The sequence below is a fragment of the Mirounga angustirostris genome, unplaced genomic scaffold, assembly GCF_029215605.1.
Source record: "Mirounga angustirostris isolate CCGP_5_RB_7025 unplaced genomic scaffold, mMirAng1.0.hap1 SCAF_1, whole genome shotgun sequence".
Taxonomy (NCBI): domain Eukaryota; kingdom Metazoa; phylum Chordata; class Mammalia; order Carnivora; family Phocidae; genus Mirounga; species Mirounga angustirostris.
Window position 1 is genome coordinate 2,345,562 of NW_026991709.1, and position 24,300 is coordinate 2,369,861.

A 24,300-nucleotide genomic window follows, 5' to 3' on the forward strand; every position below is an offset into this window, starting at 1 on the left:
GTTGCATTTTTAAGACTTCTAGGGTTAATCTCTGCACAGAGATCCTCCTGGGGAGCTAGAATAACACGGGATATTATAAAAGTTGGAACCGAAGATGAGCTTGGAACAGTCACGGTCTTTATTCCTGAACCTTCATCCCAGACCCATCTCTACAGACGGACCCAATTCTTCTGGACCCAGGAGAGCCATCCTCCCTCCTTTCCCCGCAGCTGGGAATTCTCCCGTGGGGATCCTGGCTTCTCACGGCTCCTGGGGGCCAGCCCGTCCATCCATCTCTCCCCTCAGGGTCACGTCCAGAACATGAGCTGGCAGGAGGGACGGGATTACGAGGATGATGCTAGCCTGCTAGTCCGCTCCACTTTCAGGAAGGTAATGCTAGATACACATTCTGAGTCAGCCGGTCTGGGAGCCAAGAGCCTGCCTCTCTAGCAAGCCCCATGGCAGGCGCTGCTCCTGCCAGGCCTTGAGCAGGTAGGAGGCTGGCCACAGCTCCGGGACCTGCAGAGCCCCCACCTCCCAATTGTCTGCACCTCCAGGGGCTGCTCAGCTGCACTTTAACCTTACAAATAACACTGACAGTTTTACCAACAAGAATGTGTTCACTGGAAAACAGCAGAGAATTGCAGCCCATGAAAAGGAGCCTGCAGGAAAACTTAAACCATAGGCAAGTCAGGAGAACAGAGCAGAGGAGGCCCTTTTATAGAGGAAAGGGGGCGTGGGGTTGTTGTAAAAACAGTCCATTGGAGTAAACTGGGAGCTGGAAGTGGAGTGGCCTCTCACTGACCGGGCTGCCCCTGGGAGAGGAGGAAACCTTCCTTCCTCAGCTGGGTCTGCAGGTGCAGGGGAGGGACAGGCCTGAGGGCTCCCCCTGCTGGCCTCCAGACTCCGCTCGGAAGGAGAGTCCTTTTGTGAACTTTCACATCAATGCGCACACGTGAACTTACCAAAAAGGCAGAGGCGAGGAGCTGGTTAGACCCGACAGTGTTGCAGCCTGAGCTGCAAGGAGGAGCTGTGAGCACAGACCCCTGGTGGCAGCAGGGGCCCGAGCACACACACCATGGGTGCACAGCCCCCGTCACAAGAGCCCCAGGAGCGGGCGTGGGCAGCAGCTCCTGGCACAGGCCACCTGGGGAGCTGGGCAGCACCTCTGGGGAGCCCCAGGCTGGGACCCAGTGGATGCTGTGCCCTCCCGCTGTAGGGAAAGTGCTATACCCAGCTGGGCCGCATTTTCATTTTCCTGCTCCTGGATGGAGGCGGTCTCCACAGAGCCCCAGGGACCAGGGACGGGGCCTGGCAGGAAAGAGCAGCTAGTCTCCTCCATGTGGCCCTGCAGAGCTGGCACCAGAGGTCTGAGTGAGCTCCCTGAGAGCACTGTCCAGTCCCAGCCCCAGGGATCCCTGGGCGTCCCCCTCCAAGGTCAGAGTGCACAGAGACTCCGGGGGCAGGCGGCCAGGGCTGGGGGCCATGCAGGCTGGGACGTGGTGAGCATTCCAGCAGCCCTGCTCACTCATCCCCCCAGCACAGAGAGGCCAACAGGCAGGTGGCCCCAATCTCTCTGCATGACCCAGGATACAGTATAAACACTTTCAATTCAGAGTTGATTTAATCCATACTTTTATCGTAGAAAACCTCATTTTTTCATCTCTAAATCTATCATCAAAACTGTAAAACATATAAATATCGGTCACACAAAGTTCCAGTCTATAAAAACGATCCCATTCACCTCTCCAGAGAAGCGTTTCCAACAGTAGACGAGCAGCGTTCATTCGGCCCACACCACGTGGGCCCCGGGCCGAGTGCCAAGCCGGTGCTGGCCCGGGAGCAGGCGACCGGCCCCGGCGCTGCAGCCGTGTTTGGCGCCTACAGGAAGTCGCTGTCTCTGCACCACCCTCCCACTCGCTTCCCGGGCCCAGGCCACGGGGCTCCGTCTCTTCGGGGGTCTTAACCAAAACAAGGAGGGTTGGGAACGTGGCCGGCCCTACATCAGCTGCCCATCCCCGTCCCCCTGTCCTGTGCCGAGCAGATGCAGAGTGTCGTCATCGGACGCGTTTGCTTCCTCGTCGCTTCCCAGCGGTTCTGAGGGGCGTTTCAGGCCCCGCTGCTTGGACACAGCCAGAGCGTACTGGATGTTATAGCGGTTCCAGTCACACCTGTTCAAAGTGCACAGGAGTCCCGTCAGGAAAAGCGACAGCTTTTCTCTCCTATCAAGACTCTGGCTCACCTGGCGCCCAAGCACCTTCTCTGTGACCCCGAGAGCGACCAGCCACGGCGACCCACGCGGCCGCCCCAGTCCCACCAGAGCCCGAGGAAGGGGCTGCTGCACAGCTTCACGGCCATGAGCAGAGAGGGACACCTGGGCTCAGTTCATTCCCCATGTGAACAAAGTAAAGAGAAAAATCACACCCTCGTTTCCCGAAGGAAACCACCCGGTAAGAATGAGCAAAAAGACTAATGAGGAAACCATCGTCCCTGCAGGAAACCTCAACAAAATCCAGGTTTGGCAACGTAACTAGAGCCCCCCCCCCCCCCCCCGCCGCCCCCGGATTAATACATAACAGCTAGCTGCGCTCTATGCATCAGCAGCAAATCACTACACGCAGGAGTCCCGGGAACGACGCATTGACAGGAATGCCAAGTTACAAGGAACCGGTCTCACGGGAGGCACTCGGTCTCTCAGACTGAGCTCTGCAGACTCACGGAGGCCTCAACAAAGAGCAGGCCCTCCCGGGCACATGGCAGAATTGACGCAGGCCCCCCACGCCCCCACGGTGTCCCAGCGGGTGGTCAGGACTCTCAGAAGAAAAGCCTCCCGGAGGAAGGGCTTGTTCTAGGCTCCTAAAGACTGAGAAAGCCATCAAGGACAGAACAGGCCTCTGCCTACGGACACTGTGACTGGGCAGACACCCGCAAGGGCAGAGAACACGCCTCTGCAGATGGAGTGGGGACACCTGGACACGGGCCCCGAAGACAGCCCAGACACCCTAGGCTCTCTCTGCCCACTGCTTTCACTGGGACAGCACTCTCTTTTCAACTCCCAGCCACGCCTGAAGCTGGCCCACCTCGAGTCCCACCGTGGGGCAGCCCCCCGTGTGGAACCAGCTGGGGATGGGGCCACCCCGGCCCTGCCCACCAACCATGCCGGCAACACGTACAGCTTGGAGACGTCGTCCAAGTGCCGCTGGATGCTCTTCTGAAGGAACTGAACGGCTGGCAGCACCTTCCCCACTCTGCAAAGGAGACCCGCCTCAGTGCACAGCCTCAGCCAAACGCCACGCAGCCCCTCTCATGGGCGTGCACACAGCTCCCCCTCTGACCTACACAGCCCAGCCGAGCGGCAGGACTCACAGCCAACCGCGCAGGGAAGCGCATCTTACCTGGACTTCAGCTTCTGCCCGTGCACCAGAAGCAATTTCTGAGTCCATATGAGGTAGAATTCCAGGTGGCGAGACACTTCAAAGGATGAAGCTAAGAACTCCAGCACTTTTTCCACGTACAACTCAGGAAGCGAGGAGCTGACAACTTCAACTGTGGGAAAAGGAGAAAACTGGGCTCACTTTGCAGAGAACTCTCCCATCAGGAGAAAAAGTGAGGACAGCTCTGCAGGGACCCAAGACCCTAGCCGCCAGGCACAGATGCGGGTGCTCACGGCCCCTCCTGGGCCCTGTCCCGGCGCTCACCCTCGTCCCAGGGCACCGACTCCAGCACCTCCTGCAGCAGCTTTCTCTCGTTGAGCCGGAAGGCCAGGAGGATGGCCCTGGTGTAGTCCTGCTGGCGCAGGGCCGCCCGAATCCGCACAGGGGTGACGCCGGTGTCCAACTCAAACGGGTCAAACAGCATCTGGGTGTCCAGGGAGTAGACGACGAGCCCCTCGGTGGTGGTGGCCGCCCAGCAGCGCCCTGGGAAACCAAGCCGTCGAGGGCCTTCCTAAACACCGATTTTCACTTTTCCCCACTTTTTTTTTTTTTTTTAAAGATTTTATTTATTTATTTGAGAGAGAGAATGAGAGACAGCACGAGAGGGAAGAGGGTCAGAGGGAGAAGCAGACTCCCCGCCGAGCAGGGAGCCCGATGCGGGACTCGATCCCGGGACTCCAGGATCATGACCTGAGCCGAAGGCAGTCGCTTAACCAACTGAGCCACCCAGGTGCCCTTTTCCCCACTTTTTTAAAGAACAGGTACCGGGTATGTCCTCGTGACCCCAAGCGCGATAGCAGGAAAGGTGCCCGGGGATGCCTTCCTCCCACTCCCGCCCCAGCCGCCGGCTCCTCTGGGAGGGGCGCCGGGTCGCTGGAGGGAGCAGACACGCCCGTGCACGCTCCACGCCGTCTGCCTGCACCAGCCCCGGTCAGCTCCTCCGTGAGGGCGCACACTCGTCTCTGCGGGCCACGTGGCCTCTGCCGAGACGCTGCAGCGGCACCGCGGGGCCCAGGGAAGACGCACAACGAGCACGGCGGTCCGGAAATCCGCAGGCGCCCGAACGAGGGGCTGCCGCAGTCGTCCCCGGCCACGGTCTGCAGCCCGGCTCGCACAGCAGCACATGGCCAGACACTGCGGCCTGCTGCTCCCGTCACTCGCTCGATGCGGGGGAGGGCCAGCCATCACCCCGCAGACAAGCCCACCACCAGCCTCTGTCCTGCTTGCCCCGCGGGACCGCATTTACCTAATGGTCCCAGGCCCCATGGGCACAGACCCTCCCCTGCGGCCCCTCCGACGACTGCACACCTGAGTGGTGCTCAGGGCGGGTGCCCGCCTCCCCGTTTCAACGCCCAGCGGGACTGAGGCCACCCCCTTCAGTGTCCTCTGGAAGAACAGCAGGACCCAGGGCCAGCCAGAAGCTCTGCCCAACCTTGTCCCTGAGAGCAGAGGTGACGGGCCCACGGTGTGCACCCTGGGCCCAGAAGCCCAGCAGGACTGACCCCCACCCTTCCCAGCACCAACAACCTGCTGCTCGGGGCTCACCGGTGGGAGAGAAGCGAAGTGACGTCACCCTGATTTCAGGCTTGAAGTGCCGAGAGCTCATGTCACCTGGAAAACAGGGCGGCACCTCCCTTACCACTCACCGGACAAGAGGAGGGCCCCCTTGCTGCTCTGGGCCCGTCAAGAGCAGCGGCCCTGCCCCCTAGCCTTCCCACTCTGTCTGCACATGCAGCAGATGAGTCCTGGCCCAGGGCCCCAGCAGCTGCTTCCTGGGCACCGCAGGCCTCCACAGATGAGCCCTCGGAGCCCCTGCTCCCAGGAGCGTCCACTCAGCTTGGCCAGCAGACATCTGGCAAAGGCCTCAGCCCAGCCCCGGGGCTGTGAGGCAGGGTGGCTCCAATCCCCACCTGCCCATTTTGCCCAGCACTTTGTGCAGTGCACAAATCACGCAACTGCACAAGGCAGCTCTGTGCAGTGGAGGCTCATCCTCACTGGGCATCATGTGAATCCCTCCTGCAAATTTATTTTCATATCTGCTGCTTAAAGAATGATACTTTCCTGTAGTATGAAACTCAGTGACACGCAAATCATCTGAGAAAAGTCGGGCTCCTCTCTGGAAACCACCTATCTCCTCAGAAATACTCTGCTGGGGGCTCTCGACCTCAGGATGACCAACACTTTGGGGCTGCGTCCTCATGGGTCCAACAGACCCCCTGGTCTCCCCACACTCAACGCCCACAGCACCTGCTCTGCTCAAACTGTGACCATCAAAATGTCTCCAGACAGGCTGAGAACCACCTCTGCACATCACTGAGGAGTTAGGGACCTGTTTTCATTAAGAGATGCCCGAGAACACATGTGGCACAAGCAGGAGCTGCTCCAGGCCCGCATCGATGGTGCAGTCCTCCCCCCATCACCCAGCTGGTCGCTGAGGTGCCCCCGCTCCCCCACATGCAGGCTGGGCTCCTGGGCACTCGGAGTGGCATGAGCCAGGGCTAGAAGAGGCTGGCCCAGGCCGGCACCAGCAGGGAGGCCGGCACCGTCGGGGGGTGGGGAGGCCGGCATCGGGGAAGGCGGACAGGGCAAGGCAGCTGCGTGTCCAGGGCCCGCACACCGACTTTCTAGCTGGCGGATGTCCTCTCCTGACGGTCTACCAGGGCCCAAGGGCTCCCTGTTTCTTGCCCTGTCCCCGTGAGGGGTGTGCCCCACTTGGGCCTCCTCGACTGCCAGCTCCCTGACCTTGGAACCCTCCTTGTGGCCCATGTGGGGGTGAGCGCGAGGCACAGGGTTGGGCAGCGGCCAGAAAGCAAAGCCACAGGCCCAGACAGGCAAGGGGGCCGCGGGCCACCCGTGTGGAACAAGAGCTCCCGGACACAATCACCGTGGCCCCAATAGGAGAGCAAAGCCGCTGTCACCCAGGAAAAGTGGGTGGTGGGCAGGGCGGCCTGCTGCGGCTGGGGCCTTGGGGGACACGAGGGGCCCTCCGCTCACCTTTCTTTACACCCGGCAGTGGTATCACAACTCCATCCTCCACCCCAGCATCTTCATCGATTAGCGCCAGGTTGCCAAACTCCGTCATTTTCCTTCGGTTCAAAAACTCCTAGAAGGACAAAATCCCAGGTGTCCCGCCCATCAGGTGGAGGGCATGAGCCCGGCCCCCAGCCCCTGCTTGGCTCACGTGCCACAAACACCGGAGAAGAAACACCCACGGGACACGCGGATCCCGAGACAGCGACAAGCCCGTCCTCACCCCGTGCGAGAAGGAACCTGCCCTCAGAGCCTGCTGCAGGCGGGCTCGGGCCCCGCTGCCGCCTCCAGGGGGCTCGGACTCTGATGCAGCCCTCGCAAGGGCCCTCGTGAGCCTCTGCGGGGCCGGCATACCCGGGGGCGTCTGCTCGCTTAGCCTGCCCGTCCTCAGGGAAGCAGCGAGCACGCGTGCCCCCGGAGTCACTCAGGAGGGGACAGGCCTCGCCCTGCAGCGGGGCCGGGGTGCGTGGAGGGCAGGGCCAGGCCAGGCAGACCTGCGTGTTCCCTCACCTCCATGGCGTCCAGGGAGAGGTTGCAGGAGATCTCAAACTTCTTCCTGAGGATCTGCTCCTTGACATGATAGATGCACACGAACTTGGACATCCCTCCCGCCAGGACGCTCTGGCCGTCCGCAGAGTAGCACAAAGTGGTGAAGGCCCTGAAGCAGAGAGGACACGAGGGTAGTCACCACCCAGAGCCCCCCGACGTGCGGTGCTCCCCCCGAGCCGCAGAAGGCAAACAGCGCCCCCAGCATCCTCGGCAGGGCTCTGGCCCGGGCCTCACAAGACGCTGTCACCTGCTCTGCTCCACGGCCACACCACCCCCAGGAGGGACCTCCCCAGAGACACGACCCTTTCACGGGAGGCCCACGTGGCTCAAGGGGCAGGATTTCCTTGTCAAAGCCAGAAGGACAAGGAGGCCACCTCGCCTGCCACGTGCACAGTGGCCCCTGGCAGGGGTGCCGGCTCGGCCCCCTGCGAGCAGAAGCTGGGCACACACTGGCCCGGCTGCTCACGGGATGTGTGACAGCGTTACGTGCGACAACAAAGAGCGTGAACAGCAGAAGGAAACCAAACAAGACTTCATCAAATCTGAACACGTTCATGCTCCAAAGACGCCGTCGACAATGAAAGGAGCCCTCAGGGCAGAAAGAGGGATTTCCACCCCCAGATCTGTCGAGCCTCGCCCATCTCGAATACATGAACTCTCATGACACCGCAGTAAAGACAAGCCAATTCCGGGAGCAGATGCCCCGGAAGGACCTTCTCCAGACCCCGCGTGCGAACGAGAAGACGCCGGACGGCCCCAGCCTTCAGGAACCGAGGCAGAACCTCGCACACACAGCGCCTCACACCCGGCCCCAGAGGGCTGTCGTTTAAACGCCACGCAGGAACGGGTCTTGCTGGTGTGTGGGGAAGCAGCCCCTGCGGGTGGCGCAGCCACTTTGAAAAACGCTCCAGTTCCTCACAGAAGCGAACCCTGGAACCTCCAAGACACACACACCCCGAAAGACGTGAGGACAGATGTGCTCACAGACGCTGGTCCCTACCCGCTCCCGAAGCCCAAGTGGCGTGAGGACACAGAGGCCGACTAATCACACCCGATGCAGGCTCCGTGCCCCCCCCGGGGGAAGAGCCCCGTGACCGCACAGGCCCCCAGGCTTCGGGGCAGGACCCACCGCACCCGCTCGCTGACGCACTCACTTCCCCTTGGCTGAATGCTTGGCGGTGACCTTATCCAGCTCCTTCCTGCCCGTCTTGAGGTCATGCCTGCCCTCGATGGAACCTGTCTGCACGGCGTTCTCAGGGTCCCAAAAGGTGATCTGGGAGTTCAGGGTGGCCACAGCCAGCTCCGCACCGTCAGGGCGAAAGGTCACAGCCAGAGCTGAAAAGAGACGCGTCATCAGGGCCAGAGGAAGAGCCGAGGCTCCAGCAGGCGGCCGCGCCCCCCGTGCCCTCACCCAACCTCAAGCCAGAAAAGCCAGGCAGGCCCCAGCACCCCGAGTTAGCGCCCGACGGGTGGGGGCCCCCGGCTCTCCCCAGAGAAGCTCCACCCCCAGGCCCCAGCCACCTCGGAGGGGGGGGGGCGGGGGCAAGAGGGTCCAGGTGGGGTCCCGGGACAGGCACAAAGCCAGCCTGCTGGGAGGGCATGGGCGAGAGACAAGGCCGGGCAGGGGGGAGGCACCCAGAGGTCACGAGAGGTGCTTCTGACAGAGCCGCAGAACAGACTAGAAACCGACTAGCTAGAGGCCCCACAGAGACCCAGGCCGTCCACTGGCTGCTAAAAGCACGTCCCAGAGCCGGGTGGGGCGGACAAGCAGCGACACCGTGGAGGCCCGCGGACCCCAGGGGCCCATGAACCACCCGTGAGGCGTGCGGGGCAGGACGGCTTCACCCACACACACAGATGCTGGGACCCCAGGTGGCCTCCTGCGCCTACAGTCGCCTCGGGGTCCTCCCCAAGGCTCGGCCTGACAGAGCACCGGCTGCTCCTCAGGGACGGCGGCTCAGGAGGGAGCGCCCGGCTCGCTCTCCTGGAGAGAAGCCCGACGCCGAGAGACAGAACAGGGCCACCAAGGTGGGTGGATGAGGCTCCCTCCCCGGGTGACACCTTGTACCCGCGTCCCCCGTGCACCCACCGTCCGAGGTCAGGCCCAGCGTCTCCGTGGTCCTCCAGCTGTCCGCCATGTCCCACAGGCGCACAGTCCTGTCCCAGGAGGCACTGGCCAGAACCGACCTCACGGGGTTAAAGCACAGACTGCTGATGGGGCCCTCGTGACCAGACAGGACCTACGGCGCCCAGAGAGAGGTGTGAAGAGACAGCCTCGGGGACCGTGCGCGTACTAGGCCCGCGCACCGAGGCTGCGGGACGGGCGGGCTGACAGGGGTCTGTCAGCGCAGGAGAGGAGGAGCTGCGGCCACAACACGCTGCTGCTCGGCCCCTCGGGTCCGCAGAGGTGCCCTCCCGCGTGGGGCTGTGCCCCCCCCAGCTCCCAACACGCAGCCCTTACGTCCAGGAGCCTGCCTGTCTGCATGGACCAGATGAAGACCTCGAAGGAGTCCTGGGCGCCGGCAGAAACGACCTCCCCGCTGCAGTCCACAGCCACGCAGGAGAACTGGGTGGGCCGCGGGGACGTGAAGGTGCGGAAGTTCCGGTACCTGCCCGAAGACAGCAGTCTGGCTGGCACAGCTCACAAAGCCCCGAGGGCTCGGGCTTGCCCTGAGCCTGTCTATACCACGTGCTTCCTGGCAAGCCCACGACCCCTCAGCCCCACTATCCAGGCCCACCCAGAGGACTGAGTGGGAAGGTCACCTGTGAAGGTCAAAAGCACGCACAGTCCCGTCCATGGAAGAGCTCACAATGACATAGCCAGTGGCCGTGAAAGTCACGCCGGTGACCCCACTCGAGTGCTCCGTGAACGTGACGAAGCAGAACCCGCTGAGGGTGTTCCACACCTTGACCTGCAGCGGGAAGGGCATGAGGAGCGGGGCTGGCCACAGCTCAGGAAGGCGCGCACGCACGCGCGTGCACACACAGGTCGCCCCAACCAGGGCCCCCCCCCAGACGTGCACGCACCTGCCCCTCAGCCCCAGGGCCCCGCCAGCCCCTCACCAGCTGGGATACCGCAAGGCGCAGCAAACACGCGCCCACAGGACGCGGCTGCCCCCACGCACCAACCCACAGCCGAGCGGCTGCATGCATGCAGGCCAAACCGGGAACAGAGAAACCGACGGCCCGCCCTCCCCACCCAGCTCCAGGTAGTCTGTGAACATCTTCTCACGAGCCCAGACGCAGCAGGGTGAGCCCGTGGGCCCCAGGCGGAACCCCGGAGTCGGGGCCTGGCTCTCCCTCCCTGGGGCGCAGCAGGACGACACGCTGTGCCCCCCCCCCGCCAGCCCAGGCCCCAGCCCTTGCCGCCCGCCGAGCCCCACCTTGCCGTCGTCACTGCCGGTGACGATGCACTGCCCGTCGGGGGAGTAGGCCAGGGACGCCATGCTGTGGAAATGGCCCTGCTGCTTGAGCACGTAGGACTCACTCTGCCACTCCCACACCAGCAGCTGGCCCAGGCCTGCAGGGCACACGGGGCAATGGCACCCTGGCCTCAGACCCCGCAAGGCCAGCGCCCCCACCACCCTGGGAGCGGGCACCCCCCAGACTCCGACCTCCCGAGTCACGGTCCCGCAGGCACCTGCTGCGGCCCCCAGAGGCCCAGAGCACAGGCCCCGCGGCCGACCGAGCCAGGGGCTCAGGCTACAAGGCGGTCGCACCTCAGAGGAGCGCCGGTTCTGCACGCCCACGGCTCCCTCCCACAGGACCCACTGTGCTTGCTCGCACCGGGCCGTGGGAGGGGCTTCTCCCGGGAGCTGGCGGGCCAGGGGGGCCCACGGTCAGCGGTCGGAGAGCAGCTCTATTCTCGTTCTCCTATGACCCCGCGCTGAGACGAACCTGAGCAGCCAAAAGCAATCCAGTCTCCGGAGCCGTTGACAGCGATGGAAGCGATCCTCTGATCAGAGATGCTGCGCGGGAGAGCACGCCGTCTGAAAGGCGGGCCGGCGGCACCGCGAGCCCCTCTGTCCACCACCCGCCTGGCCGTTCCACGGCCCTCACCCCGCAGCGGGACACACACGGCGCAGCCCAACACTGCCCGCCATCGGCCTGTGGGGTCAGCGAGCACACGCGGGCCCCCCCGGCACCGGGTGGGGCGCTCACCTCAGGGAGTGGATGAGGTTGAACTCGGGGAGCTCGTGAAGGTGGAAGATCCCAGAGGCAAAGCCAGTGACCAAGAGGTGGGTCTTCTTGTGAAACGCCGCGGCTGTCAGGTTGTTAAAATCTCCCTCTTTATTGAAAAAGTACCTAAGCAGGTGGGAAATCAGAAGAGCTGTGGACAGAGCGCCAGACAGCCAGGCTGATCTCAGCCTGCACCCAGCCCCCCCGGGACCCCCAGGCCATAGGCCACGGGCCCCGGCTCTACACAGGACCCGCGGCCCTGCTGCCCTGGCCTCTCATTCCCTCTCGCCCGAGGAATCCCCCGTCGCCCCACCCCGGGCCTCCATGACCCTGCACCTGGGACGTGAGGCGGTCTCCCAGCCTGCCCCCCAGGACGGGCCTGCTCTCTGTGCCTCCGCGTCACGTTAGCCTCGAGGGTGCGAGGCCCCGCCACCCCCCGGGGGGACACCTACTTGGCCAGCCGAGAGTATTTCACTTTTCCCTGCTGCTCCTCGGCAGCCGGCGTGGCTTTCCCCCGGACGGTGGTCTCCTCCTCCTCCTCCTCCTCCTCCTCCTCGGCCCCCTGCAGCAGCTCCGCCTTCCAGCCCGTGGGCGCTTTCAGCCGCAGGCCCTCGGGGGGCGTGTCACACTGCCACACACACAGGGCTCCGTCCTGGCTGAGCGTGTACAGCTGTAAAAGAAAGTGTCTGCGACTGGGGGCGGGTCACCGTGACACCAGCCCCCACCAGCCACGCGGCCGACCCACGGTCTTAGCTTCCCCCGTCCCACCACAGCCTGCCCCGAGCGCTGGCAGAGGCGATGCCCAAGGGACAGCCAACAGCTGCCGCTGCTTCCTAAACACCCCCAGGTAACTTGGGAGGGCGCCTGTGTCTACAGGGGGAGGCCTGGCGCGTGGCTGCGATCTGGGATGCCACCGGGCAGGCGAGATGCTGCAGACACAGGGACATACGTCTAGGCTGCTGGATTCAAAGAAGCAGGCCACGATCACGTCCTTGTGTCCCCCCAGCGCGTAGTAGATGAGGTTGTCCCAGCGCTCAGCTCCAAACACCCACGTGGACATGTCTTTGCTCCCGACTGCAAAGCACCTGGCAGAGAAGACAGGGAGCGTCCTCAGGGCTCACGGTGGAGTGCCAGCCAAGCACACGGGAGTCGCCCAGGGTTGGACCAGCCCGGGTCTGCCCGGCCTGCATCTCCCGCAGAGCGTCGGCTGCATCCATCCATGTTGCTCAGGGAATGAGTCACTACCCCTCCTCACAAAGCAGTCCCTCACGGGACGGCAGCCCAGGGGAGCCCTGAGAGCCGACCGCCAAGCCCATCGGTGCCACATGGGGAGCCCTGCTCCTCACGCCTCCCTGATTCCCTATGACCCCTGAGGGAACCCTGCTTACGGCACAAACACGGCCAGACACAGGAATAGGTGGCGCCTCGCTGAAGAGGCGGGAAGGTTTGGCGGCAGGGCACCCCACCCCCGCCCCCGGGGTGGTCCGCTGTACAAACCCGCACCGACCACCAGCCCCCACCTCTCCCTGCGCAGACTGTGGGCAGCTGAGCACGAGCCAGCAGCCTTTCAGGGCGGTGAGGGGTGCAGCCGTAAGAGGACGGGGCCGGCCCCCCTGCTGGGAGAAGCCCCCACCCCCCAACGGACACAGCTGCTCTGGACATTTGGCGGAATGGATTCTAGCACCCTCGTCAAGCTCCCGACCCCGCGCTCTGGTTTCCCACGACAGATGCCAGGCTGGTGCAGGCCCAACTCACAACCAGGAGCCCAAATGGCCTCCAGCCCCACAGGACGCTCAAGAGAGACCACCACAAAAGGCAACTTTGGGATTCGACAAGAATTTCCAAGGCTCCCCATCCAACAAGAGGCTGGTTACAGGGGTTCCCCCCCGGCCCCGCCTCCGGGCCTTACCTGGAGTCGTCAGTCCAGTCGATGCACGTGGTCTCATCGTACGGCCCAAAGTAGGTTTTGTCCAGGACGAACGCGTTGAATTCCCGCTTCCTCCCAGGGGCATGGTACATCTGAGCGATGTTGCCTTTTGTGACGACAAACTTCCTGCCGCAGAAACGGGGGCCATCAGGATCCAACACCCGCGCAGTCCCAAGACCAGCTCAGAGCCTCTGAGGACAGCGCCCCTGCCGGGAGCAGCTTCCTATGAGAGGCGAACGTGGGGGCCAGCCTCTCCATGGCCCCCAACCCCCGTCTTTTCCTGCAGGGACCCTGAACCCAGCCGCCCCACTGCCATGGAGCTCAGACGCCCCTGGCACTCCCGCCAGCCTGGGGGACAGCCGTCAAGGCCAGGCCCCACTTGGACAGCCCTGGGGGAGCTGGAAGGACAACACAGGTTCCACACAACGGGCGCAGAGGATGGCCACTGCCTTCTATGGGGTTTCTGAGGCTGGACGTGGGATGGGGGCTCACAGCTGAAACCCAGAGCCGCCCCCTCCATGGCACATCCAGGTCAGCCTGGGTATGAGCAACCCAGGAACAAGCCCCCCTCTTTCCTGGGGCCCTTGAACCCGAAGCAAGGCTGGGTCCAGTCAGGACCGCGTCCGCACACATTCTCCTCACTGTGGACCTCAAAGCTGGGGGTCAGTGCCACTCCGAGCCAGGGGCTCCTTTGTGGCTCTGCTGTCTGGAGGCCACAAGACCCTCTAAGGACCCTGACTGTTCTGGAAGCGGTTTTGGTCGAGAACCTTTAGAAGCTCCCACTCAAGACGGGAGCACCAGCCCCAGCGGAGGGGAGCAGAGGTTGCAGCCACGTGGGCCTGCAGGAGCCCAGAGTCCAACCAACAGACTGTCCCCAGCCCAGAGAGGGCATGAGCACAGACTCCGTCGCCCACACCTCCGCTCGGAAGAGCCCCCGAGCCCTGCTGCGCCCATCGTGGAGCTTGGGCTCGGACAGCGCCCTGCCCCAAGCTCCAGGCCCCTACCTGCCATCAGGAGAGAAGGAGACACTGTGCACCGAGCCCTTGAAGTGAAAGTGGTGAAGCACGGACCTGCACACCAAGCTGACCAGCAGCGCGTCCCCCCCTGCAGCGAGGGAGAGAGGCCAATGTGTAGTCGCCCCAGACAGGACGGCCACGGCCCAGCCCGGCACCACAGCCGGGCACGTCCACATCCGCCACACATGCCCTCACCCCAAAGCCCACTAGGGTCCCAGGCAAGGAAGCAACTGGGGGAGAGGACTGGGGGGCCTAGATCCCCAGAGGGACTTGGTGTTGGCCTTGAGTCACCATAACCCCTGCCCTGCCTGTCCCCCCAGCTGTTTGCACTGCAGCCTCCCGGTCGAGGGTGCCTACCTTCATCGACGATGATGGCCAGGCGGCCGTCTGGGGACAGCCCTACACACCTGATGTTGTACCGAGTAGCCAAGGGCAGAGTGTTGGATTTGTTGCTAAAAGACAAAAACCACAGCTGTGTAGCTGGTCACAGTCGTAAGACGAGGAAGGGGCGGCCTCGGGCCACCAACCCCTTACCCGCCTTCTGTCCCTGGCCAGCTCCAGGGCCAGAGCACACAGCTCGTCCCCAGCTCCCTGCTGGAGAAGAGGAAATAAGACCAGGTCCCTGGAGAAAATTTGGCAAAGCATATTCAAAACCTTAAAAATGGGCTTTGGTTTGCGGCGTCTGGTGGCTCAGTCGGTTGAGTGTCCGACTTTTGATTTTGGCTCAAGTTGTGAACTCCGGGTCATGGAATGGAGCCCTGGGTCAGGCTCCATGCTCAGTGAGGAGTCTGCTTGAGGTTCTCTCTCCTTCTCCCTCTGCCCCCGCCCACACGCATGTGCACACACGCTCTCTCACACAAAAAAAGTAAATAAAAGGGGGGGCTTTGGTTGTCCATTTTGTTGTAGAAGTGCGTCCCAAGAGGATTCCACAAATGTTACGAAGTCCCCACTGAAAATGAGCTAAATGTTCAACAGGAGGAATTAACCATAAGAACTGCACAACCCTGTAAAACTGTCCTTACGAGATGGGAAAATGCGCAAAAATGGGAAAATAAGTAATATGAAAAACAAGCAACCGTTGGCTCGGATTCTGACTTTGTTCCTTATTATTTTACTTCCTAGTTTTCCTTCACGGAGCGTGTGGTCCTTACTCCAGGCCCGTGACAATCTCGCCTGCTGGCCCAGGGTACCCCACCCAGGCACTGCTCTCGGGAGCTTCAGGAAATAAGTCCCGGAGAGGATGGGGCCCATTGTCCCACTGTACAGACACGGAGGCAGAACCTGCAGAGCAGGACGCAAATCCAGGCAGCCACGGCGACAGGAGGTTCTCACCCTGGCCACGTGACTCTGGGAAGGGGTGACAACCGTTCAGGAGTCCTGCCCCTTGAGGAGAAAGGAACAGAGCCACAGGCTCGTCTGGGAGGAGAGCGAAACGGGCAAGCAGAACTGGGCTGCACTGAGCACCGCGGTGGCCCAGTGGGGGTCCAGGGCAGCCTCCAGACCCAGTACCTAGGTGACCGAGACCCCAGGGCTTAGCCAAGGGACTAGAGCAAACCAGTCCCACTACTGACCCGGCTGCTCTAAGTAACGGGGAAGTGGAGGGGGGCACTAGGAAGGGGAAGAGGAGGGAGACAGGTCAGCGTTTGCCCACACGCTGTAACAGTAACAGCGACTATAACACACTCCTGTTAGTCGTCTCAACACACTTACTTTTTAAGGTCAAATACAGTGACTCTATTTCCCACAGGACTGATCACTGAATTTCCATCGCACGTAAAATTCAAATTTCCACACCGATAGACCGTCCCCAGCAAATTTGAGAACTGAAAAGGAAATAATCCATCTTAATACAACGAAAGCCCAAAATGTCTCAACTCCAGGAAAGGCTAAGTGAGGCCTCTGGTCCAGGAGACGGCACAGAGCCCCCTCCTCTCAGGCCCCTGGCCATTCCTGGGGTCCCTCCTGGGAGACTTCCTGGCCACCTATGCAGCCCAGGCTGGAGTGAGAGAGAAAAAGGGTAAGTGGGCCCAATCCCCAGGGGCTCCAAGCCCCCGAAGAAGAGGGTGAGGGCCACTGTGAGCATCTGGGGGGCTTCCATACACAGAAGGGGACCCACGTTGCAGAGGGAGAACACCTGCAGCAAAGAACAGCACTCCCCCAGCATCTTGGGCTCAACGCCTCCCCAACAAAGTAACTGCCGGAGTCCACTCCATGGATTCATCGGTTCGTTCAGTCATCAGACTGAAGGGTGCACTAGAGAGGTCACTGTGCCCAGGGTCTGTGCCCTCGGTGCCCTCCTATTCTACACAGGGCAGGCAGGGCAGGGAAGAGCTAATTACGGAGTGTGTGCAGTGCTCGGAAGACTGCACGAGAAGGGCGCTGGTTCGGAGGTGGGTCAGGGACAGACCCCTGGAGGGCCTCCCAGGCCGGACCCTGGAGGAAGGAGTGGGCAGGGCCAGCGTCTGGAGCTGCAGGAGGGCACGGGGAGAAGCCTGGCCAGCTGACAAGGCTGCGAGCAGCGGCCTGCTGTGATCGATTCCCGCGTTTTCAGACCGTGGTAATGACCGTGGGGACAACAGGGGAAGCAGGGAGAGAGCCAGGTGACGGCGTCCCGAACAGGCAGGTGGCCCCGGGACGGAGAGGAGCCGGATACGGGAGGGCGGAGGGCGGAGGGCGGCCACCCCGCGCTGCAGGTGTGGGTCTCGGGGGAAGTGCGGGTGGCGCTGGAGAAGGCCCGCACTGTGGCCAGCGCCACACCGAGCCGGGGACAGCAGGGACAGGGACGCGGCGGCAACCTCCAGCGTCCCGCCCGCGGGCGGCCGGGGGACCTGCCCGCCGAGGAAGATGAAGGCAGGCTCCCCGGCATGGAGCCGGGAACGGGGCCTGAAGCCCGCGCGGGCCCGCCGCCGGTCACCCGCCGGGGCTCCGTTCTCTCCCGCCCACGCCTGACGCCCGGGGCCCGGGGCCCGGGGCCCTCCCCTTGCCGCCCGGGGATCGCCGCGCACGGCCCCGAGGCCAGCCGCGCGGCCTCCAGGCTGACAGTGCGGCCCGGCGCGCGCGCGGCCAAGCCCCGCCCTCCGACCCGCCTCCGCTCCCCAGACCCTGCGCCGCGGACCCCCGCCCCGCACGGGCTCACCCGGTACGCGAACTTCATCGCGGCCGCCGCACGTGCGCCCCCGCGCAGCCGCCGCGCCCCGCCCCGCCCCGCCCGTCGGCCCCAAGGACGCACTTCCGGGACTGGCGGCCACCGCGCACCACAGCGCCCCCAGGAGACCCGGAGGGGCGGCGCCGCCCGAGGCGGAGCCCAGCCTGCAGACCCCGCCCCCACCGCACCCCGAGGCGGGGCCCAGGACCCAGGCCACGCCCACGACCCCTCCCTGGGGCGGAGCCCAGACCGTGGGCCTCGCCCCCACCGCGCCTCGAGGCAGGACCCAGCCCCGCGGGCCACGCCCCCACCGCGTCCGCGGGCCACGCCCCCACCGCGTCCGGAGGCGGAGCCCAGCCCTTCGAGCCCGCCCCCTGCCGCGCCCTGGGACGGATCCTAGACCGCGGGCCTCGCCCCCACCGGTGGCCGCGCACCCGCCTGACCCAGCAGGGCCGGGGCTGCCGCCGCCGCCGCCGCCGCCGCCCAGAAGGTTCACGCCCCGAGTGGGTGAGACGCTCGGGCTTCGCCTTCACTTAATAGCTCTGCATTGTGAGCGGGGCGGGGGGAGCGGGTAAAACCAAGGACGCGCCGAAGAAGCTGAAGAAATTGCATTAGAGAGGCTACCAAACGTCACACACACAGTTCGTTTGTCAAGCTGTGTCTGCGAAAAAATACCCCAAGCCCTGAAGACAAGTGTCTTTGTCCTGCGGGCTACTGGCTGATGAATTATGGAAAAAATCCCTAATGCTCCCCACAAAGTAAATAATCTGTGTTATCGGTCAGGATCAAGGATTAGGGAGAGAAGACAGGAAAATTCTTTAACTTCACACACTCAACTTTCATGCTCCTCAGCAAAAGAATGAAATTCAAAACAGCAAAGTTTCTTCTTAAAATGTGTATTTTCAGAATTATAAGGCTTACATTTTAAAGTCTTAATACAATGGTTTTAGTCTAACAATATATTACAGAATGTGAAAAATGACTCTCATAGTAAACCATGAAAATGGAGTTAATACCTGCAGTGTCAAAGTCACCAACTTGCCACCTTTTCCAGTCACAGAATCCCAGCAAATTGTATTAACCACACTCTCGGGTCTTGTAGCCTGACATAGATGATGAATAAATTTAGAGAAAGGGGCACTTCCATGAAAAATCAAATTCCAAAATCACGGATTTATTTTAAAGATCACAGTTGACAGCTAAACATTGAGATCAGCGTAGTTTGTTCTTTAAAAAGTAGTATAACTTTTCATTTTATGTACACATCTGGAGTGTTTCTTTGATTTGATTTTATAACTCAATCTTATTTTAAACACTAAAGAAAAACTGAATAGAAGCCTGTGTGTATTGTCTCTGCTAACTATGGGATATCAACCAAGACTTACTAGGACAGGAATCCAACCCACGACCGGCTGTGCTGACAACGGACTGTAGGTAAAAGTCATTTTCAGATTAATACAACAATTTCCACATTAGAATCAGCCGTTATAATTTTTCCAATCATAGGAAACCCCATGAAATTCACCAAAATTATAACTTATTTCCTTTTCCATTTGCTAGTATTTACATGTTCCACAATATGTGTAAAACGGTTGCATATTCTGCTTTTTAGATGCACATTCTATATCCAGCTTCACAATTATTTAACAGGGGCTACATCTTTATTAACAAAACCAGCTTGTCTCCAACACATAAGCCTTATTTTATTTTAGACAACAAAAATCCAAGTACTGCTTTAAAAAAAAAAAAAGATGAAGTTTTAGGTGACATTTTTCCTTTGTGTAGAACAAAACAAAATAAAATAGGGGCACCCATGTAACTTAGATTGCAAAAGATCTTTTGGGTAATTGGAGGGGGGGACCAGACCTGCAATAAATTTGATTTCATACAAATTGAAAACAGTAAGAAACCACCATGAACTTTTGGATTTCTCCTTCATTTTTTCCCTCTAAGTATATTATGTAACTAGAGAATTTCATCCTGGGATTAGAACCCAGAAACAAAAAATCAAACAGAGGTAAGGTAACCATTGAATCACACCCCCACCCCCTTCCAGAGGGTGAGAGGGAAAAGCCACATTATACACAGTGTGAGGCTTTTCCGACAGAATCAAATCTCAAAGATCTCTTCATTCACAGGGCTTGGCAGATCTGTAGGGCAATCACCAATTTTTACAATAAGACAAAACTTATTTTAGAAACCCTAAACTATCTATCATTAGATTCTGAAGTTCTAATTTGCCTAACTAGTTGACTAATAAACTTACTAGTTTTAAAGTGCACCTAAGGAAGATCATTTTCTGAAAAGTTTAATTAAACACACCAGTATTGATCTTCTTTACACATTTCCAATTTCTGTAAATGGTAAAGACATGGGGCAGGGTGGGGAGAATGACACCACCTTATTTTTTGGGTGAGTGGAAAGACAACACAGAGAAGCGTGGACACAACTGCTCTGCTCTAGTTTCTCCGAGCTGTCCCTTGGCCCCTGCTCCCCGCCACGCGGCCGCACCAGCCTCTCTCCCACAGGTGACCAGCAGGACCAGCAGCGCTGCAAAGGCTCCTTTCCTCTGGGGCTCACATGCTTGAGGGTGTTCCCGTGAGGCCGCACCCTCTGCTGGACCTGACTACACTCGCTTGCATCAGTCCAGTCAGCTCGATTCCAACCACACTTTCCCAGGGAAGTAAGAGTTCTCTATTTCTTATGTACAAAAATACATTGCTTTGGAGAGCTGGAAAAGGCTGCATACACCCAACACTTATTTACAAGCTGTGACTCTCACACCAGTAAAAACAAACACACATTTATTTTGTCCTTGATTTTTGGTGCAACTTATACATAAACATTACATCAGTTAGTCTGTACTTTTAAAAATAATAAATCAACCATATGTACAATTAAATTTACAACCGAAAGCAAATTAATCCATTGGTATGGTATGACTGCAATTTTAGTGGACCAGCAGAGAATATTCCAAGACTTTCGTCCTTCCCACAACCAAACTAGAAGCACACGGAGAGGGCCCCCCACCAGTCTCCCCTGAAATGGAGCCTCTTAATCTCTAGGACTTAAGGTGCAGAAGAAACATATTGATTATACAGTGACAATGACATGTCAAGACTTTAAAGGTGAGAAGAAAACAACATATCAACCCCCACATATATAATGATAATTAAAATAAATACATATTTCATTTCAAGTGCATATTGACATTCAGTCAACATCATGGGGAATAGGGGTTCCAGAAAGATTTGTTCCTAAACTATTTCAATGCCAAGTTGTCCCTTAGGCCCTGGTCTAATCTTCCCAAAGTACCTTTAAGATGGCTCCAGCTAATGGAGGCTCCAGGTCCACCCAGTGTGACACCCCAAGGCACAGAAAGGGTTCTGTTCCCTCCCCACCCAGCCCTCCGCCTCACTGAGCTGCCCTAACAGGGTGTTAGTCTAGAAAAGCACTACTCCTCTCAGGTAAAAAATGGTGTTTTATCCCCCAAGAGACTCACAAATCCACCTGGTCAAGAATCTAGAGGGCAGCCGTGTGAGCAGGAAGGCACACACGTGTGACGACTAAGATGGCAGGGTCTGCCGTGTGTCTCCCTGGAAGGCACACGGACTCCATACGGAACCAGCAGACGGGGAGGCGGCCAGGTGAGGGGGCACAGTGCGGATCTTCCGGGAGCAGGGAAGGGGCGATGGAAGGAGTGGGGCTCTGGGCGGACACCGGAGGACACCAGCACAAACACAGGGATGGGGAGATGAGAGTAACAAGTCATCTTACACCACGGACAACACAAAAAAACCGCAGTAACTCAGCCGACCGGCCACACGCTGAAATTCTCCGATGTTTCTGTGGGCAGGCAGAATCACCGAAAGTCTGGTTAGTGCTAGAATGCTGCAGTGGAGAGAGCAATGAAGCCAGGATCCCTTCAAGTGCGTTCACACCCGGCCTAGGGCGTGTGCTGACCCGAGGCACGGTCATGTGACGCTGACTTCAAGGACATGGTCATCTTTGCTGGGGATGACCAGGACCTGCATGCCCGTGCTGGAGTTGAAGACCTGGCCGGGCGGCAGCGCCTGCAGCCGCGGCATGGGCAAGCCTTTGGGCTCGCTGCCGGAGGCCGAGTGCACGCTGCCCCTGCTCTGGATGCTGCTGCTGTCCAGCTGCTCATCCACGCGCTTGTCCACCGACAGGCTGTCGTTCTCTATCCAGCTGTCTGCAAAGTGTACAGGAAGTGAGACACGGCCCACCGACTCGGACCTGTTACCTACCCCAGGGAGCAGCGAGCCGCCCGCGCGACCTTCAGAGCACGAGAATGAGTGAGGTGGCCCCTTTAAGGAGAATCTAGCGCATGGGCCCTCAGAGGACCCGTGGAGGCTTCGGAGCAGGTGCCGGCAGCTTGCAACCCCACCAGCACCAAACACACGCCGCCGATCAGCAAGCCCGGTCCCTACGAGGCGGCGTTACCACCTCCCCGCATGGAGCTCTCACTCACTGCGACCGTGAGTGCACCCTTCATCTCCCAGAGTCCTTACCAGCATCCAGCTGTGAGGAGTGTGCAGAGTGATGGGGGAGGTATTTAAACAGCCTGACGTCGGGAAGGGGGAGGTAGCCCGCGAAGAGGGGCATCACCTCCATGTGGACCCGGTGAGTGGCCTGGGCGACCACAGGCATGGAGAGGACACCAGAGCTCTTCCCACACACTGCCCAGTTGCTACTGTTGTCGACCACTGGAACAGAGGGAGAGCACCGCTTTACCCCGGGAAGGGCATTCGGTGTTCACAGCAAAGTAAGAGTCATCAGGAGTCCCGCACGCCAGCGTGCAAACCCGAAACCGGATACACTCTATACCGCACTCACCGTCTTGTAACTGACCTCAACAGGAAACAGAATGATTTAATGACACAGTGCATCTGACAGGCACAGGGAAAATCACTTTTTTCTCCTCAAGTCAATAAATCAACAGGGATTCAATTGTACTCAAAACCTTTGTGTCAGGCTTCCAGAGTACAGGGGCTCTGGCTGTGAAATTTGCAATGGGGGCGGAACAGGGTGGCGGTCCCCCTAGTAAGTGGTGGCGTCAGACTGGGGGTCCCAATCCCAACTCTGCCGCTCAGACGAGCCTCTCGATGAGACGGAAAGAGATGTATGGAAAGCCCTTCTTCTACCAGCACAGAGGACATTCTTAACATATGGCAGTTATGAGCACCAATGATTACAACACAACTGTGATGTAATTCAATGTAATCTAAAGGAGCCTTATCCTCAACAAGCCGATGGCCTTGCAAAGAGGTGACAGCAGCTCTGTCAAGGGGACACTGAGCAGGGCCCAGGAGCTCCACTGAGGAGCGAAGAAGGTCACAGAGGGACGGCTTCCTACAGAGGGGGACGGGGGAGCCTCTGGGGACAAGCGGTACCAAAGGACATGCAGAGGCTGAAGCGGCATCTGGGAGGGAGACGCGGAGCAGTTCTCAGAGGGTGGTCCCTGGGGCACCAGGAGGTCACACTCCCGCCTTTCTCCCCGGGCTGCCATGTGCACCGGTGACCAGGCCCGAAGGCCTGAGCATGAACCGAGGCCCCACATGCACTGGAGGACAGAAATTGCCAGTTTTACTTAAGGATGTCCTTCGTGACGTAGTCGAAATTAATTTTATTAAATCCAATCCTTAAGGAAAGATCTTTTTTAACTGCAACTCTGAAATGATTACAGACTCCCGAGAAGCTGCACACCGTTAGAGGGCCCCCAGTCCCTGAGCTCCCTGGGACTGCACCAATGGTGCTCTCTGGTCTGGGGTACTGGGCAGATGTCTCGAAAATGAAGGGCGTGAGCCTGTCACCTCAAAGAAGTTGCCAATGATACGATCTGAAACTGATCAAGAGAATCTCGGAAAACCGGTCTTTGCCATTGTGACCCGGCAGTGTCCCAGGCCTCGCGCTACCCCGGTGAGCTCCGTGTGGGCCGGAAATGGATGCCAGCCTGTGATACTGTCCAGTGAAAGGCGTCCCCATGTGTGCGATCTGCACACCTCAGGAGCCACGCTTCCCAAGTGACTGAGGCATGGCACCACGAGATGATGCCTGGGTAAAGGGGCCTCTCAAACTACAAGCCAGATCTGAGGATTTGAGGATACGGAGTATGAAGAGTTCATTCACATGATTCAGATTCCATTCTGTAACTGGCCTGGAAAAAAGTACCACTTGTCAAGTTCTGGTGAAAAGCCAAAGAAGAACAGCCACGGTTATCGGAAGGCTGTTCAAATCTACCTCCCTTCACCAACTACGGATCTATGCGACCCTGGCACATCCACGCGCCCTTCAGCCAGAGTCCCACACGTCAGCACTGAGAGCGCAGCAGGGAGGACAAGTCAGCTCCCTTCCGGGAAGCCCGATGTTAGGGAGAGTTGAAAGAATGCAAATTCATGTCACTCTTCTATTTTTTGTCTTGTTTTGTTTTGGAAAACCGTTCTTTGTCAAGCATGAGGTCATGTAATGCGTTTACTGTGATTTTTAAGTAACTAAAGAAAGAAATCTTTGGCTCCTCAACCATTTCTTAGAGCATAAACGGTCCTGACACCCCAAACTGAGAGCTGCTCCCGAAGCAGCCCAGGCCCTGGAGGAGGTGGACGGCGACGGGTGGGCGGGGGGGAAGCCCAGGCGGGGGGCCAGTGCCGGGGGGGGGGGGGGGATGAAAGGAGGCCAGAGGGAAAAGGGCCCGGACTCGAGGACACGTGGACCGCGGGGCGACAGAGTTGGGACCTTGCTCCCGTGGTGTTGGGAAGACCCCAAATCACAGGCAGAGAGGGAATGGGTAGCTCCAGGAGCCACCGTGTTCTCAGCACTGGCCCAATGACTGCTTGAGAATCTCCCTGGGAACCAAGTCCAACATCCTACCAGCCTAGGACCACGCCACATAATAAAACATGCAAATGAGCTGTTTTGATTCTAGAACATTCTCTCTTCAGACAAGGAACACTACACTCTGTGGAAGAGAGGGTGCAATCCCTTCACACACTGGAGCAGCCCAGCAGTGAGGGGAAAAGACGT

The 24,300-nt window shown here is 59.6% G+C and overlaps 2 protein-coding genes across 5 annotated transcripts in view; both read right to left on the reverse strand.

The window, feature by feature from the left end:
- Window positions 1-1,597: 1,597 nt before the first annotated feature.
- Window positions 1,598-17,340, reverse strand: PWP2 (PWP2 small subunit processome component). The gene is made up of 21 exons (XM_045902371.3): window positions 17,251-17,340; window positions 15,825-15,937; window positions 14,472-14,566; window positions 14,103-14,202; window positions 13,081-13,224; window positions 12,121-12,256; window positions 11,624-11,841; window positions 11,154-11,297; window positions 10,890-10,960; window positions 10,376-10,512; window positions 9,756-9,904; window positions 9,454-9,601; window positions 9,082-9,232; window positions 8,147-8,327; window positions 6,954-7,101; window positions 6,408-6,516; window positions 4,959-5,024; window positions 3,678-3,896; window positions 3,375-3,525; window positions 3,153-3,227; window positions 1,598-2,150 (listed from the first exon to the last, which is right to left on the reverse strand). The coding sequence occupies exons 1-21, from the start codon at window positions 17,266-17,268 to the stop codon at window positions 1,979-1,981; spliced, it is 2,745 nt and encodes a 914-aa protein (XP_045758327.1). The 5' UTR covers window positions 17,269-17,340; the 3' UTR covers window positions 1,598-1,978.
- Window positions 17,341-18,139: 799 nt separating this feature from the next.
- The window catches only part of TRAPPC10 (trafficking protein particle complex subunit 10), a 90,736-nt gene continuing 84,575 nt past the window's right edge, over window positions 18,140-24,300 (reverse strand). For all 4 annotated transcript variants that reach the window (XM_045902372.3, XM_064578092.1, XM_045902374.3 and 1 more), the window contains 2 exons: window positions 21,792-21,986; window positions 18,140-21,472 (listed from right to left, as the gene is read on the reverse strand). In XM_045902372.3, coding sequence (XP_045758328.1) covers window positions 21,234-21,472; window positions 21,792-21,986 — 434 coding nt within the window. In that variant the 3' untranslated portion in view covers window positions 18,140-21,233. The remainder of the gene's footprint in view (window positions 21,473-21,791; window positions 21,987-24,300) is intronic.

Bases quoted from the DNA above. Each gene is read 5' to 3' on its own strand.
- PWP2 (XM_045902371.3), bottom strand. The intron at 11,842-12,120 runs GTATGTCCCTGT...TTTCTTTTACAG, and splicing joins TTGAATCCAGCAGCCTAGAC to CTGTACACGCTCAGCCAGGA. The intron at 9,233-9,453 runs GTAAGGGCTGCG...TGGGCGCCGTAG, and splicing joins AGACAGGCAGGCTCCTGGAC to GTCCTGTCTGGTCACGAGGG.